Source organism: Myiozetetes cayanensis, unplaced genomic scaffold (assembly GCF_022539395.1).
Source record: "Myiozetetes cayanensis isolate MyiCay16 unplaced genomic scaffold, myiCay2020 scf18, whole genome shotgun sequence".
Lineage (NCBI taxonomy): Eukaryota > Metazoa > Chordata > Aves > Passeriformes > Tyrannidae > Myiozetetes > Myiozetetes cayanensis.
Window position 1 is genome coordinate 8,774,186 of NW_026087389.1, and position 17,195 is coordinate 8,791,380.

Consider the following 17,195-nt stretch of genomic DNA (forward strand, 5'->3'; position numbering starts at 1 on the left):
GCAGAAGAGAAATGACTGTGTGGTTGACTCTTTAATTCCTGTGCATTTCCCCCCAGACAAGAATGATCTATTCAGTTATACTTTTGCACAGTTTGAATATCAGTTTTTAATTTCACAGATGAGAAAAGAGACTGTAAAATTCTAATATCAGAAGTTGTAAATGTGTATGCTCATACAAGATCTCTTACATACCCCTAAACATTCTATTATTTTTTGTTTTCCATAGCTTGTCAGTCAGGAGCATCACTATCAGAGAGAAATGAGCCCACTTTCTCATTCCAACCCACGGTAAGATTCCATTTATAGCCCCGGCAGTAAGGATTCAGTTAGAGTGTTCTGAATATTAAATGTGACATTCTTTGATTTAATCTTCAATCTCTTTTCAATTGCAACCTCCTCTCAGAGGGCTTTATTGCTCGTTTTAGTCATTGTCTGCAGGATGTCTGCGCTGTCCGGGAGCGCAGAACTGAATTCTGCATGTTTGGGATGTACCACTGTGTATTTAAAGTGTCTGACACAGACCTTGCTCCTACATCTGCTTTGATGCATGATTCAGCAAATCGTCCTCATCTGACATACATACACTCTCAGCCATTGCTTTTTCCCTCTCTCCCTCTCTGCTTTGAAGGTTTAGAACTAGAGTTCTGTATGTGACTGTAGGTGTCAGGGAATCCATTTGTTCCAAAAGATTTTAATGTTATTTATTGAGAAAGGTTTTTTTTTTCCAATAAATAGCCCACTGAGGAGAGGGTGTTACAACACTGTGGGATATTTCTAAGGGATCCTGTCTACAGTGTATTTTGTCTGTTAGGTTTTTAGATTGATCTGTTTTCTTTGGAATCAACAACAAAATCCCTGTAACTTCAGTGTAAGGTGAGATGATGACAAGGGAAGAAGATGTCTAGGGAGAATTAATCAAATTGAGAGTATTGAGACAATCAAGATTAATTGATCAGTTTCAGAACTGCCTTGTATCTGTGAAACCCCTAACATCACTTTGTCAATTTTTTAACTGCCTGAGCAAGAGGTGTACTTATTTTAAAGAGCAGTCCTATTTTATTTTCCCTCGGTGTCATTAATGTGGATTTTGTTTGTCCAAGTTTTAACTGGGCAATGTATGTGGTTTTGGAGAGGTAGGAGGAGAGGACATTTCAGATACAACTTCTTTATGTTTTGTCAACAGTCTGAGATGTTTTATGATAGCACACTGCCAGGCAGTTGTGCAGGATATTATGTGTTTCTCCTCACACAGATGTTTTCAGCCACTTGTCTCACTTGCCATCCATATTTTTATGGATTCAAAATCTTCTGGTTAGATTTTATGATGTGAACACTATGAAACTTTCTGTGCAAGTTCACCCAGATGCATCGGTTATTGCAATATGCAGCCAAATGTGTCCTATTGCACAAAATATATTACTGGAGTTAAAGTATAATCCTGGATTCCTGTTCCCTTTCACATGTAAATTAAAGTGCTTATGTTGGTCTAGAACACCTCTCTGCCTTGGGTGATGGCTGTCAAAGGAACCTTAAGAATTGCTGAATGGTGAAGTGGACAGAGACACTTGACTGTAGTTCCCAGAGTACAACAGCAGGTGCCTTGAGACTGCACCTTGGACTCTTTATTCCAAAACCAGTTTCACACTTCTGGTGGCATTAGAATTGCCTGTATCTTAGTGCAAGCTACATAGTTAGTTTTCTTTTTGCCCATACATTGGTTGAGTCAGGTTTCATTAAGTTGTTTTTATGCATGTGCCAAAGCAATTTGGTACTCGATACATTTTATATACTGAAAAACAGAATAAACACCATTATCTGTACAAATAAAGTGTTTCATCATATTAAGTTAATATGATCAACAATGAAAACTTGTATTTCCATATAGTAAAATTTAAAACAAAATAGTATAAATTACAACTTAGTTCATATGCTGTTTTAATCCAGTACACACAGTAGACTTAAATTTCTCTAGAAATCATTTTCAAGAAATGCAGGTGAAGTATTCATAAAATACCTGACTTGCAAGTGCCTCATAAATTCAGTAGCCCTTGTGAACTGCCAGAAAAGCATTATTGGGCTGTAAATACAGAAGATGACAAAATTATGAGGTCAGTTTGCATTATGATATAAAAACTGGAGATGATGTGACTTGAATACCATTATTCACATCATTACCTTTCTTTTATAGTGGAAAACTCAGTAATGTTTTTCACAGAGGATGTGTACCTAAATGAGAGGGAGATAAAATTAATGGTAATTCTATAACTTAGTTCCTAAACTGGTTTTAAAGCCAATTTTAACAACTGTTATGAGCAACTAGAAAACATCTAAAACTTTGTAAGCCTGCTATAGTTATGTAGGGAAAACATAGAATATTTGATAAACTGATACATCCTTTTTAGAAGTGTGAGTGTAAATGCCATGGCAAGAAGACAGTTACGTGGTGCATTTACTGAATCAACAAATTGTTGTAAAGGGTGATAAAGAATTTGACACATCTCCAGTAACTTTAAAAAGTATAGTAGTGATATTTTCTGGGAAATGAAAAGAGACCAATCTGGAAGCTATTGTCCAGTAAATGTAGGTTCTGTCCGTAATAAGATAAAAGAAGAAGCCAGAAAAGAAAGCTCCTGTGAAGATAATGGAAATTCAGTCAATAAAAAGACCCAGCTCGGCTCATTGTCCGTTGGTTCTGCTGGGTAAGGTCATAAGTCTGCCAAGGGTATTGCTGCTGCAATACAAATCTGCTCCACATCGTGCTGCTCTGCAAGGCAGAGAACCAGTTAATGAAAGGAGACAGGCAGGTACAGAGGCTACAGAGCCAGAACAGCGAGAGATGTGAAGTGTTCAAGCCTTGGCTGTGCACTTCCCACTGACTGATGCGCTGTGTGGTCCTGGAAGAACTTCAGAATTGCTTTCTTCTCTCCAAACAGGAAGCTGTAACTATCCAGGTTACTTCTTCCTCTGCAGAGGTGAAGGAACTGGGAATTGCTGTGTAACCTGTACTTAGTAGATCAGTACTGATTATTGGTAAAATTTATATTTATTAGTTATAAATATAAATTATATATACATATAATAAACACCTCTTTCTGTAACTCTGACCATTCTGTTGATCTCACGAAGTAAATTATTTTTTCTTTGAAAATTTCTGCTAGAGAAGTCTCTTTTCAGAACCTACTGCTGCCATATATATTGCCATTATCATGGCACCTGACATTTGCATAATTTGCATAATATCAGCAATCCCAGCACAAAAACACATCTACTGTAAACTCTCAAATTTAAAAGTATGTTCAGCTTTGAGACTACCATTCAAGCACTCTCATCCATCCCAGATGAAAACTAAACATTCCAATAGCTGGTGCATGTGTTATTATACCATTGAGAGATTCTGTAAGATTAAACTCACCTACAAAATGGTGCAATAAAAGAAGGATTGTAGCTATAACATTTATTTGCACTACACCAGAACCCTTCCAACATGCATGCTCTGAAATTCAGACACAAAAGGTCTTTGTCTCCTGTATTTCCAAGCAAAGGTTTGAATAGCAGAATAACTTAGTTAAGAAGCACATTTAAAGATTGAATTTTGCAAACAAAGAAGCATATTTATTTTTATGATTCATTATAAGATCAAAGCTATACAACCCCATTACTTTTGCAAAACAGACAATATTACATTATGAAGTATTATAAAATTACAGAACAGTAGTCAAAATAAGTGAACAAGAGCAATGTATCACAAAATGTACTTTGGTTTTTATTTTACTTGTTCAGTTACTTACCCACAAAATAGAGTAATTTGCAATAGATCTCCCAGTCGTTAATCTGAATTAGCAAAATTCTGCTGCATTTGTCAGGCTATAATGTGCATGAAAAAGAACATGACAAAAGAAGCAAATGGCACAGGAACCACCTAATTGAACAGGTTACATTGTTTAATCATGATGGTAAAAAGCTTAGCTGCAGAAAGGTTGTTAAGAACCAAGTGGCTAACACATAAAAGCTTGTTAAAATAATCCAAAAATGGCTTTCCCTTGTATGGGAGTCTGAGAACATGGAAACATGGCAGTATATACACTAAGGGTTTCAATATAAAACATGGCAAATACTTTCAAACATGCTGTATTATCTTGTTATATCTGTTCTTTCTGTGTTAAGATAGTTTCTCTTTTTTCTTTCTTTTTTCTTTTTTTTTTTTTGTATCTTCAAGACTAACTGAGAATAATTTTTATTGGTTCCACACTTTTCCTGGATATTCCTAGGCCATTCAAACAAAGTTGTCTGGCCTTGCTTATACACAGAGATGGAGAATATGCAGTAAAAGATTTTACAAGCCTCTCAGATATCTTAGATTGAAAGGAAGAGATAGGTGTTATCTCCTAAGAAGTGTGGGATTCCTCCTGTTCCCAGACTGTTGCAATCTCTTCTTCAGTACTCAGTTGGAACTATATATTTGTTCCTCTGTTCTTCTCCTGAATTGGAAGCTTATTTAAATACAGACAAATCAGACTCCTTGACCAACATCCCATACACATACAACATTTTCTTACAGAGAAAAACTATCTGGGTTTCCAAGGCCATGGGAGCCCACACCTCCCTTCTCTGCTGTTCCAATATCATTTGTGCAAGACTGACAAAACTTGATGTTTTTGGAAAATTAAACTGAGGTAGCATAGTGCTTGCTTTGTGCTGATGATTAAGTTTCCGATTTTGTGCTGTCCCATTCATTGCATTAATATACAAAAAAGTCTGAGTTTTCTTGCAATTTTTCTTCTACTTTTCTGAAAAGAGAAGTAGTTTTTCCATACTAAAAGAATTCAATAGCATCACCTTTAACAAGTTTGATAATACTGAAGTTAGTGCTCTGCTGAGTCACATCTCTCCATTGATTTTTAAAAACCCTGTGCCTCCTTATCATCCATTAAAAGTTGATGGGCTGCAGTCAACATCCAGGATGCACAGAGCAGTAGGATGCTCCTGGTGGCTGGCTATGAACAAAGATTTGTTAGGTACTAGATTCAGGTGCGTCCTGAACTGGTGAAACATGAAAATATAGTTTTAAAAATTAATGGTTTATTTAATTGTTAAAAATATGTAAAAAAAGGAAGTACATCCTACCTAACGGACACTTCACTAAATGTGAAAATCCATTTGATTCACTGATCAATGAGTATCTAATGTAGTTACTGGAATCTGCTTGCTGAGATTAGATTAACATGAAGGAATTTTAACACACCTTTGCAAATTCATTACTTCCAATTTATACAGCCAGTCTTCTGATAAATAAATCAAAACTACCAAGGATAAGAAAGAGCTAGTATTTTACTTAAATTAGATGTTAAAACACTAGGTTTCTCTGTTAGTGCCATTTGTATTGCTAGTGAATATGGAGACTATAATCTAAGCAGGAAGCTAAGATGGTGATGAACTAGAGGTTCAGTCTTTAAGTAAATCAAATGTTCCTTCCATTTAACAGAAGCTGTGATAGAAATGTCATGTATTTAACTACAAAACATTGACCACATAGCACAATATCTTAATTACTAAGATGTTAAACCTCTAGATTCAAGTACTTTGTATTTTTAGACTGATGTAGATGACTGTATATGTTTTTAGTAACCTACACAAATTTATCATTTCAACTTTGGAATGAAAGAAGAACTGGAAAGCATTAACAGGTCAGATTTTCAGCACATACTAGTTAGCATGATTATGCTGTGCACATTTGCTGTGGCACCTTACACTATCCAAATATCTTGTTTAATATCTATTAATGTTCACATCTCCTTTGTTATCCTTGAATCTAATCTAGCATCCATATGTGCTAGAACCCATAGTTCATTTACAAATTAAAGACTTTAGGAGAGATTCAAGTGTCTCCTGCACAATTGCACTTGTACTTTTTATGATCTCATGTTAGTTACTAATTCACTGACAATTAAATGGTTTTATTTTTAAGGACATCTCTGCCTCCAGTGGAGGTACAGTGTTTGGCAGGCTGGACTTGCTGAAGTGGTTTGGAGGAAGGGAGAAGGCATTCTCTGAATATGCTTGTGATTTTCCAAATCTTGGTGCTAGGAAAGAAAGAAAGTTCCAGTAAGGCATACAGTAAATGAAGATATTATGTATTAGGGATGGAATGAATCTGTCACTTTGACGGATTGTGAGGCAAAGAACAGATTAACAGATTACTCATAGTCAGAATGCAGTTCACTGTGAAAAATGTGCAGGAAATGGTAAGTGTTGGTTTGTGCTGATTTAATGATATTTTGAAACTACAGTAGCACTCCAGGAGAATAATACAATGTAGCTCATGGCTTGCTTTTTTTTAATCATCAGTGTATTGCCAGATTGCCCTTAAATACTTCCTAAACTAGAACTTTCAAATCATGGAAAGTCATATGAACACATAAATCTATGTTATTTTTCAACATTTTTATTAAAATGTGCATTCAAAAATCCTTGATTTGTATGTAAAATATACTCTGTATTATTTTGGTAGTATATCTTCTTCTGCTGTGCACTCACTCAGTTTTTCATTTAAAAGATGCGGGTTTTCCCACCTGGAACTGAGTAGCACTGAACACTTATTGATGTATAAATTAATATTGAATTTTTATTGGCTTGTGTCATTTTTATGTAAAAACTTTATGAATCTGCAAAAATTTGAATTGTTTAAAGCATTTTAGACACAGTAATGGACAATTTAAGTGTCAGGTGACTTCATAACTATTACAGACATGTAGTTGCAGAACCTAAAATTTAGTTTCAACATATCTTCAAATAATATAATTGCATTTTGTGCATAACTCAAATCTCATTATTAATAGCCTACATAAGTCCTTTCTTCAGTACTGAAGCTATCACTGAAGAGTTTATTTCTATTAAAAAATAAACCCAAATCTTCTATAATGCATACATCATTAATGTATTTCAAAGCAGAACCCAAATAAATGGGTGTATGTAGGTAATCTGACTTAAGTTAATAAAGTTATACATGTGCATGAAGCTCAGCAGATATGTAAATAATTAAAAATTCACACCTGTTAATCTAGAGGAGCTTAACAAGTAACTCATGCTCCAAAAAAGACATACTGGGGAATAGGTGAGGGGTCTTACAAAGCTGGGTGACTTATTAATTTATCTAAGAGCAAAGATAGTCTCTACTAAACTTTCTGAAATAGATACAATTAAAATTACAAATAAGAGAAAAGTAAGTCTTCATCTTAGCTGAAGTGAATATTTAGGCTGTACTGAACCATACTTTTAATATGAGCCAGTAGTTTGCACTCGGTGCATCATAATAAGATACCACTTTGAGCATTTGCAGCAGAATTTGCTTCGTATGCTGTTAAATATTACTAACACAAACAGAATTATGTTCTGAGATTTAGGTTGATAGCTGCCCAAGATGTCAAGAATTGGTCCTTTCTTTTCCTTAAAGCGTTTTTACACTCCTAATTCATACCTTGGCATTCTCTGGACCTTCACAGAGTTAGTCAAATAATCCACTGTAAAAAAAGCTAGTTCAGCAAATGTGCTCCTCTTCCTATCACTCAGGCACAAGTTAGTTCTCCTCTCACTTTCATAAAGATTTACTAAGTAGTTTATGCAGTTAAATACCATCTTTTGTGGGTTTAGTGATTGTGCACTTCAGGTACTTAATAGTCTGACAATTTGATGTCTTTGTAATGATACAAAACTGTTGGTTTTACATTTCCTGTGTTGATGTAATGTAGCCCTGGCCTTGCACTTTTTAAGTATGCTACAAGGCTGAACAAATTTCTTTTAATTTCTGTATAGATTGTTGGATGAAACCGTACTAAAACTTTGAAGCATTTCAATTTTGTTAATAACATGGATTAAATGATCCCATTGATTTAAGTAATACAAATTAAATGCAATCCAAAAGAAATGCAGTAAAGTATGCTATCTCAGTTCACAGCAATGTTAAAAATCTTTATACTAAGTGATTTGGCATTTTCTCAGTCTTCCAGTCTGCAAAATTATCTGTAAAAAAACCAAACTATCAAAGGTGTTCATTAAGATTTAAATGAAAGCCTTCTGATTCTAAGGATTCCTGTTGGTGGTGATAATTTTGATACATGGCAATTGAAAAGTTCTACTTAATAAAGCATCACTAATTTTCTCAACAGGTTTTGCTGATGAATGCTATTTTTCTGTGAAATTTAACATACTATCATAAAACTTCATAAAACTGAAAACCATGTTCATAAGTCCAAAAGATTCTTTTGCTTTCCATCACAGTTCAGCTGTCATGTGATATTTCAATATATTATTATCTGAAAATATTTTTTAGAGAATTTTTAAGTAATTTTTAAAAGAAAAATATAACAAGATTATATAAAAATTGTATTGCATTTTGGTGTGGAGAATATCTTTCAGAATAATGAAGAATATCAGTGCAAGCATTAAAGGTACATGATACTGTGAGTGTGTGTGGAATTTATTCTGAGTCTTCCTACAATTCAGCTTACAATGTCAAAAGACAATATTTGGCATTCTACACTGTTATCAGGAAAGCTCTAGATAGTTTATTGCACATTGATTGTATTGATTACAGCTGGAGGCATTGATAGCATAAATGGAGTGCCTTTAATAAGTCAGAATGTGTGATTAACTTTTCTGTTTTAAGGAGATAATAAGTTCAATAACTTCAATAAGTTCTCCAAAAAGTATATTCATTTTCAATCAGAATAAACCCACAATAAATGCAAGCAGAGGCCACAGTCTGTGTTTCTCAGAATATTGCCAGTTGTCTCCAGGCTGGGCCTTGACCTTTAGTCAAGGTCTAACAAATTTTTCAAGATGTTTTATTAAAATTAACTCAGACCCTCTGTCTCACACATCCACACACACACATACTTCAGTTGCTTCCTAAAAGCAACTGCAGATTTCATTGTGGAAAAGTCTGTTGTGACTGCTAGACTCCAGCATCTGTCAGAATTACACTGCAAACCCACTTATTCTCTGCTGCAATTTGGCCAAGAAGATTTCAGCACACATGAGATTTTTTTAATCTTTCTTTTCAAGATTTTAGGAGAGGTTAATTTAGACATTGCTACCTAACTTGTAGAAGGGATAAACCATTTTTAACCTATATTGTGTAAAATGTTTTAACCTTGAAAGTAATGTTAAGTCAACAATTAAACCCTAATACAGTAATGTTTTAATTACTTGTCTTGGTGAGAGAGGCTTGAAAGGCAAAATGATTTGTTTTTCTTGGACACTGAGAAAAAAAACATAATCTGAATCTAGACTTCCTCAATAGGAAATACTGAACTTGCCAATACATCTCTGTTACCTCTATCATATATAAAAACTCCTTTACCTCACTTTAGAACACCAAAATCCCTATATCTTGGACCTTGGACCTCCCAGAGAGAATAGTCATTCATCTACTGAATCAGGTGCATCAAAATAAATACAAAAATTAAATTTAACAACTCCTTTACACCAAAAATTACTCCAATAAATGAAGACAAAATCAAAGATAAAATCACCCAGCTACTCACAAATCATGCTGTATCTGATTTCCCAGACTTGATATTTCAGGCAGATCTTCCAGAGATGAGACTTAAAACTAAAATTCATCAATTTCCTGAATAATAAGAACTATTAATTTAGCAGAAATACTGGTTTGACGACACATTATTACCTCGCTCCCTCAATGTTCTCTAAATGAATTGCCTCTTTCTTTTCCATTGCAGGTAATTGCCTTATTATCTTTCTTTCTCTCTTACTAACATCCTCTCTGTTTTACAGATACCAACTATTTTCTTTAGAAATTCTCTGATACATGCTTTATATGAAAAACATGTATCTTTAAACTCTTCTGTTTTGTGCCAGACCTGTAGAACTGCAGTATGTACTCTAAAACTGCTTTACTGTTGTAACTCTATTTGTTGGTCTGAGTGAGATAATTCTCTTTAGAAGCAAGCACTGTCTTTCCTCTGTCCTTGCACCACTTTGTGTTTCAGTGCAATTGCAGAGAATCAGGTATGTGATGATGTTTTGTACTCTCAGACCACATCTTATGAGCGTGGTCAGATTCCAATGTTAGGCTTGTGCTGGCTGATTCTGAGGCAGATCGAACCACACATGCAAATGACAGAAATGGAAAATGCATTCTTCCATTCCACTGGATGTCAGCATGCATTTAGCTGCTATTCCTAAAAACTTCTGAAGCTTTGGTGTAAACAAAGCCTTTGGCTGTATATTCAGGGAATGCAGATATGGTGCACTGACAGAGAGCTAACAATGAGAAGTCTAGGCAAGCGTATTGCTGTGTGCATTACTTGTACCAGGTCTCACTGGCATTAGCTGAACAGCAGAAGAGGAGGAGGATCGGTTGTGAAGTTGGCCATATATGTGAAAATAATACGATGGTGTAAAAAAATTTTGACGTATGTTTTTTACATTTTGAAATGATGGAAAATTCAATATCTCCTCCTTTAAATCTGCTGTACTACTTGCTGGATTTCTACGCCAGCAGTTCTGTTTCCTGAGGCGGAAAATTAGTTTTTTCCGTTTTGACTGCAAACAGATAGGTGGTTGTCCCCTGATTCACCCCAGATTATGCGTACATGCCAACAGGAGATGATGTGGAATCAATAACATGTCCAGAAGTAGCAGAAAAACTAACAAAACAAAAAAAAAGTGGTTGGCATATTTTAGCAATTACACCAGATGACTGAGCCTTGCCAGATTTCTCTGACAGAAGCAACGTGTACCTGAGATCATGAAGGCTTTTCAGAAAGCAGAAGTGAATTACCCTTTTCCTTGGTGTTGGACAACTGAGTTGAGACAATTACAGCCTGGCAATGCGAAAAAAGCTGCCAAGCTTTGGAAAAATTCATCCCCTTTAGACAAAGCCATGGATGTTGAAGTTACCTCTACAACTGTGGCTAATCTCCCCAGCCTCTGGCACAAGCTCATATGCATAATGTTTTTGTGCCAGTTGTTGGAACAGCCATGGCCAGACATAAGTTGAATCAACCTCCAAACAAGTTTAATTTACTCCTTAGAGCTGCAGTGCTCCCATAAGCATGACACAAACATATAGGAATTTATCTCCTTCCATTCTTCTTGCCTTTCAGTGAAATAGGCTGGTCAAAAAGGATGGATCTGGTTCTATCAAAATGAGATGATTCACTGAGGTCCCTTGAATTCTGTGTTCAAGTGTTGACTTGCAGTTATTTAGTCTAGTTAATGATTATATGGAAGCCTTAATGCTTCCAGATCTTTACTGCTGAAGAGGAGAGATGAGAAGGAAACATCAGCTATACCCAGATTAGCTTCCTGTGCAGAGATCAGCTTCATGCGTGAGAAGAATTGCAAGACATGGGCACCTGCAAAAGGAATGTCTTAGCTTTGTTACTTAGATGTGTCCTTCCAGGGCAATCTTTCTCTGATTGATAGTATAATATGAGTGACTTCTTTGTCACTGAATTGCACTTCAGTTTGCAATAAAAACCAGACAACAATAACAATAAAAACAACTGTTCTGTTTTCCTTTCTCTGAGCTGTAACAATCAGTGTTCCATAAAGTGATGTATGTGAAATGACCATTGAACTTTGCATGAATGTCTGACAGCATGAGAACCATTTTTAAAAGCTATCACAGTAGTGTCCAGGAGAGACAAAAATTGTCCATTAAGTTGAATAGGTGGAAGGGACATTCTTCTCTACGATAAAGGTCACATCAAAATTTTTTTCTGTGACAGCTGTGATGAATCATGTCATGCTCTATAACAAATTTTTATTTATAACAGACATTTTGTAGCAATAAGAAATTGTTATAAAGAATTATTTATAATGTATTTACCTAACAATGCTTTTTCCCATATCAATGTTTCCTCTTTAGAAAACCATTAGTGGCATCCATTTCATGTCTAAACTCAGCTCTAACTCACCAACCATCCAGACAGGGAATGATACACCACTTAACTGTGTTACACTATTACAGGGGCTTAATATTTAATAATTGTACTAAATGTAAAGTTTATTGTTATAATAATAAAATCTAGCTTGATTTTGTTTCAGCACATTTGACAACGTGATTTACTTTCAATTTTTTTAATAATAAAAAATTAGAACAATTAGAAACATAAACTATGCTTTTATGAATAATATTTTGATTTGCATTTTTCAGGGACTGGTCGAATGTGTTCAGTCCGCCCATCATTCCTGGAAGTCAACAACTGGAAGAGCACACTAAATCTTCAACAAAACAGAATAATCAAAGTAGGAATTTATAAAGAAAATTAAATGAACCTGGATAGAAAAACATTTTTAAATGTTGTTTCTGTGGTGATGGTGCTGCCTTTTCATACTTTTCTATACTTTTTAGTTTCAAGTTCTCTTATTTAATATGCTCAGCTCAAGCTAACAGTTTTCCATGCAGTATTATTTGCCTCTGCTAGAATAACATGCAGTGGCAATTTCCTAATGTTCTGGCACTACACACATTAACTCATAAAAAATGCATCTTATTTGTTTAAAATAAGGAATTTATGCTAATGGGGATGGCAAACCCATGTAAGAAAGAACACAAAGACTGAATATTCTTATTCAGAGGCACAATTATACTTGCATAAGAGACACTTCTCTTATGAAGAAAAATTTCAGATTTACCCTTAAATGAAATCTTAGTGTGATTTCCTGAGGACTGTTGTCACCAGTGTTACAAGCTTTTGTATGTTAATGGTGTTTGCTTAGAGAATGGCAAAGAACTTAACTGAAACTGGAAAGTTAAGAACAGAATAAAGAAAATACCTTGTTTTCTGCAAATGCCCTTTTTTCCTATCAGCTATCTTAGGGAAAAGAGTAGAGTCATCATCATAGAGTCACCATATAAATGGTTTGGGCTGAAAGGGACCTTGAAAACCATCCAGTTCCACCCCCCCTGCCATGGACAGGGACACCTTCCGCTAGACCTGGCTGCTCAAAGTCCCATCCAACCTGGCCTTGAACACTTCCAGGGTAGACATCTACATTTTTCTTCAAGTCTTTGGAATTCACTGTGAACTCTCATAAATCTGCCCCATGGATTTTGGCTGCCTGAGGGGTAAAGATGTCTCAGTGCTTTACTGTCTAAAATAAATTATGCCCTTCAAATTGGCAATATTTTCATAGACATATATTTGTAATTGTTTATGACAGCAAAATTCTATTTTCCTGTCAGGAAGGGACCTTGCTTTGAAGAATCAAGTACTATGTAGTGTTAAGGGTCCTAAATAAGCCAAAGAGAATTGGGCAGTAATCCTTGAATTAAAGGCACGTTGGACAAAAATTTCTAATAGGTCCTGGAGAACTTTTTTATGTTAGTATTGTGAAATCTAAGGCTTGATGCAGTAAAGCTATAATTTTTGTAAATTTTAAAAATTGTGTTATTATCTTTAAAAGCTTTAAAAAAGTCTATTTGGGAATTTGTAATTCTCCTGTTATTCACACTAGGATTTTCAAACTCTTTTGTGAATTGTTCCTAAACTCATTTTCCTTTAAGCTGAAATGTTTTATATCATGTACCTGTGATTGCACATTTGGAGAACAGAAAATGTCTATATAGTATAGCTTTTTATTTAGGCTTTTTATATTTGTGCCTTTATGCAGTCAAATTTTGACTCGTATATGTACGATGTTTGTAATTTTGAAAACTTCATATAGATAATAATAACATAATAATAACCATGCAGTTATTTGTACATTCATTTCAGAGTTCAGAAAAAGCTGCCACATGCCTGCCCTGTTCTTTGTTATCTGGGCTTAGACATCTTGATCAAGTCTTTCTCCAGAAAAACAATAGCTCCCCTGATTTTAGTGGGACAGCATTTCATTTAATATGACAGGTATTCACTGGGACTACCTACCTTCAGCCTTCTTTCAGCTCAGAACAAAAAAATACTCATCCCTCTATAGTGTATATCACAGACCTCAGTTTTCATTTAAAATCAAGGTATTTTCTCACCTAAAATGCTGTTTAATTTTTTAGCGATTTAGGAACAAAAGCTTTGATTTTGCTTTCACCATGATATGCAAATTAAACTGCCAAGAGGCTTTCTCATGCAGTTCTGAATAGCTTCAACCCCAAAAGTGTGGGTGGTAGCAGCATAAACAGCTATGAAAATTTTCGTTGAAGGTGACCTGGTTATCAATTATTGTGGCCATGGGCACTTCATTCCTACATGTGGTCAGGTTGCAAAAAATGTATCACTCAAAATCAGAAAGATGCCTTCTAATACAACCAATACACATTATTTGAGGTTTTCAGAAGAATATCACTTAATTTAAGTCGTACTTCTGTTTATTAAGAAGAACAGAAATGAGGTTTTCATAGGTCTGTTCAAACTTGAATACTCCATACTGGTATTGGAAATCTGTTGCAACACTTAGAAATGCCTTGAAGTGCATTTGGAGGTCTGGTGAGATGCTAAAAGAATGGAGAGCCTAACTTTAAAAACAAGATACGTCTAGAAAACTTTCTCTTCTTGGTCACATCGTGACCAATAATTCACATGCAGGGAATTATTGCTATGAAGGTATAAATCCAGCTAGTCCTGGATGCAATATAATTCTGATTTGGTATGAATTCAAGGCACACAGGGTAAGAGGGATTCTCCTGATGAGTCTGAAGAATTTCTTATTCCTAATTCAAACCAGGGAATGTATTGAGGGGCCAGTTCTTAGGTAAAATCATTTTGAAAAGAAGCACAGTCAGTGAAAAGCAAAATAATAAAAGGAAGAATGCAGTGAAAATAACAATGTGGTTTCAGGTGAAATTGTAATGCTGTGCAGGGGAGTGAGGCATGAACACTGTTTCCTTGTGTACTGTGATATGAAGCAGAGAAAAAACATTCAGTTCTTTGCCTTCTTTCAGCATTGCATAATTTTCCCAGGAGCTATCCAAACAAAATACCTCACTTAACCTCATTTACCTTCCCAGGCCTGACGAAGCACCCGCAGCAGGGAGGGCATCAATTTGGCTTTACCTTCTTACCTTTGGTTACAGTAAAAGACAGTTCTGATGGTATTTGTTAATGCTGCTGAGGAAACAAAAATGAAATCTCTTCTGAAGCGATAAAGCTCACACTTTGGTACACATCAAATGCACCAACCTACTTTCTGGTCTCCAGATAATGTAACCTATATATCGTTGTGTGATCCTGGCTGTAAATAGACTGAGCATTCCGAAACTGCTGCCGTTCGCATAACAGGCCATTCCTTATTATGGAGTGTTAGGGCATACAAAGCATTCATTTGGTATTAGCAGCCTGAGAATGGGCTGAACATTTATGGTGAAATGCAAGGTACAGATTGCATTCAACTGTGAATTATTTCCTATCAAAAAGGTATACATCATATAACTTAGATTTAGCTTATATGAAAGGCAGACAAGAAGCTACAATGTATAAAGCATCTGTAATAAAAATCTGTATGGCTTTATCAGTGTGTTTTAGGCTGAAGATTCAATTCTGTTACTTGAAAACATTCTTGAATTTTATATAACTTTAGAAAACCTATATTTAAAATTTTTATTGTCTGGAAGAATCTTATTTCCTCTCTGATACTGAAAGCTCTTTTGTACAGATTTACCTATATTGGACATTAAGGTGACATATTGGATACCAGACATTCAAATTCTTTCATTCTTACAGGCCTTAAGTACGCACTGACTGCCTTTGTTCAAGCTAAAAAGTTATTAAGAAGGTTATTGAGCAAAATATCACTTAGAAATACTTTGATCCACTATTAGTAAAGGTACTTCTGGTGAACTGCTCCATTGGACTTTGAAAAGTCCAGTTGTTAAGCAAACTCCAACTGACATCATTTCACCTCAGCTAAGTACAAGTCCTCAGAAATATAATAAAAATGTGAATTGCTGTTATCTTGAAGGTAACAATTCAGAGGTCAGAAGATTATACACTTTAAAGAAAAAATCTCTCACATCTGACAGAAAGGTATTTCCATGTTTTTGTCTGAGGGAATAGGAGTGATTTATTCTTACTTTTTCCACTTCATGCAGGTGAAGATGACTTCAATGCTGAAGAAGATGACGAAGTTTTGACTCTTCCGTATGATCCAGGCCTGAACTGTTACTTTGATCCAAATTCTGGGAAGTACTATGAACTGGCATAGTCAGAACATGAGAGGATCTCATTTTGTATTCAGAGTATCTTTTAGCTTCTTGCAAAATGTGACTGAGTATAATTTATTACCTAACTTAAAACTTAAATTAAACAATAGTTTTGCAACCAAATTAATGTATTTTGTAAACAGTGTCTTATTTTTATAGTTTTGTGTTAAGTTGTAATGCAGTGGAAAACTGCATAATACAAATGTTCCTTGTGTCTAAGACAGTTATTTGTTACTCTGATTTATTTCCAATATTCACAGCTCCCACATGAAGACAAATGAAGCTGGATCAAGAAGGTTGGTGATATTTATCTGTAAATTATAGTTTTACTCAAATAAAAAACCATTAATTACTTGCTTACTACTTACTTAATTGGAGTGGGCTATCTTATTCTGTAAGATATACAGTGTGTTGTTCACGGGCCTCCATTTCATAAGGCCACTCTCTCCTTTTAGTCATCAGAGAAAGCTTTTCCTCATCTTCAAGAAATTCTCTGCAGTTGCACATTTACAGCGATGGGATGATGTCAGAGAGGGGCTGGTGCCGTGTGTACAGTGCCAAGCCCTTCAGGGTCTGTGGTCACGTGAAAATGAAATCCTTATATGAAATTAATAAAATACTGCAAGTATATTATCTTTGTTTTATTTTTTAAACTTATTTATCACTGTGCATGAATCCTGTGTACTGTATTTTGCTCTAAAATCCAGTTAACCTGACCCTGATGCCTCTACATTGCCACGGCTGCTGCTTGGCTCCAAGCAGTGCCTGACATTTCCAGCCCCAGAGCAAGTGCAGTGCTGTTGTCGACAGCATCCCCCCACCAACCAACAGGACACTTGCCTAAAGGGTAAATAAATCTTTACAAAATCAGCTGCCAGGTATTGAAAAAAAGGTGCCGGGCAGGGATTGCCTATGAAAGAAATCCAAGGAATTGTGTTGTAATGGAGTTGATTCAGTGGAACAGCTTTGGAGTCCACCTAACACTTTTTTTAGAGACAGCTAAAGAGAATGTGAAAATCACTTGGCAAAAGTG

At 35.3% G+C, this 17,195-nt stretch overlaps 1 protein-coding gene across 6 annotated transcripts in view; it reads left to right on the forward strand.

The window, feature by feature from the left end:
- Positions 1 to 16,739, forward strand: part of CFAP20DC (CFAP20 domain containing) — a 66,554-nt gene extending 49,815 nt beyond the window's left edge. For all 6 annotated transcript variants that reach the window (XM_050313163.1, XM_050313162.1, XM_050313164.1 and 3 more), the window contains 3 exons: positions 227 to 288; positions 12,182 to 12,273; positions 16,052 to 16,739. In XM_050313163.1, coding sequence (XP_050169120.1) covers positions 227 to 288; positions 12,182 to 12,273; positions 16,052 to 16,164 — 267 coding nt within the window. In that variant the 3' untranslated portion in view covers positions 16,165 to 16,739. The remainder of the gene's footprint in view (positions 1 to 226; positions 289 to 12,181; positions 12,274 to 16,051) is intronic.
- The last annotated feature ends 456 nt before the right edge of the window (positions 16,740 to 17,195 follow it).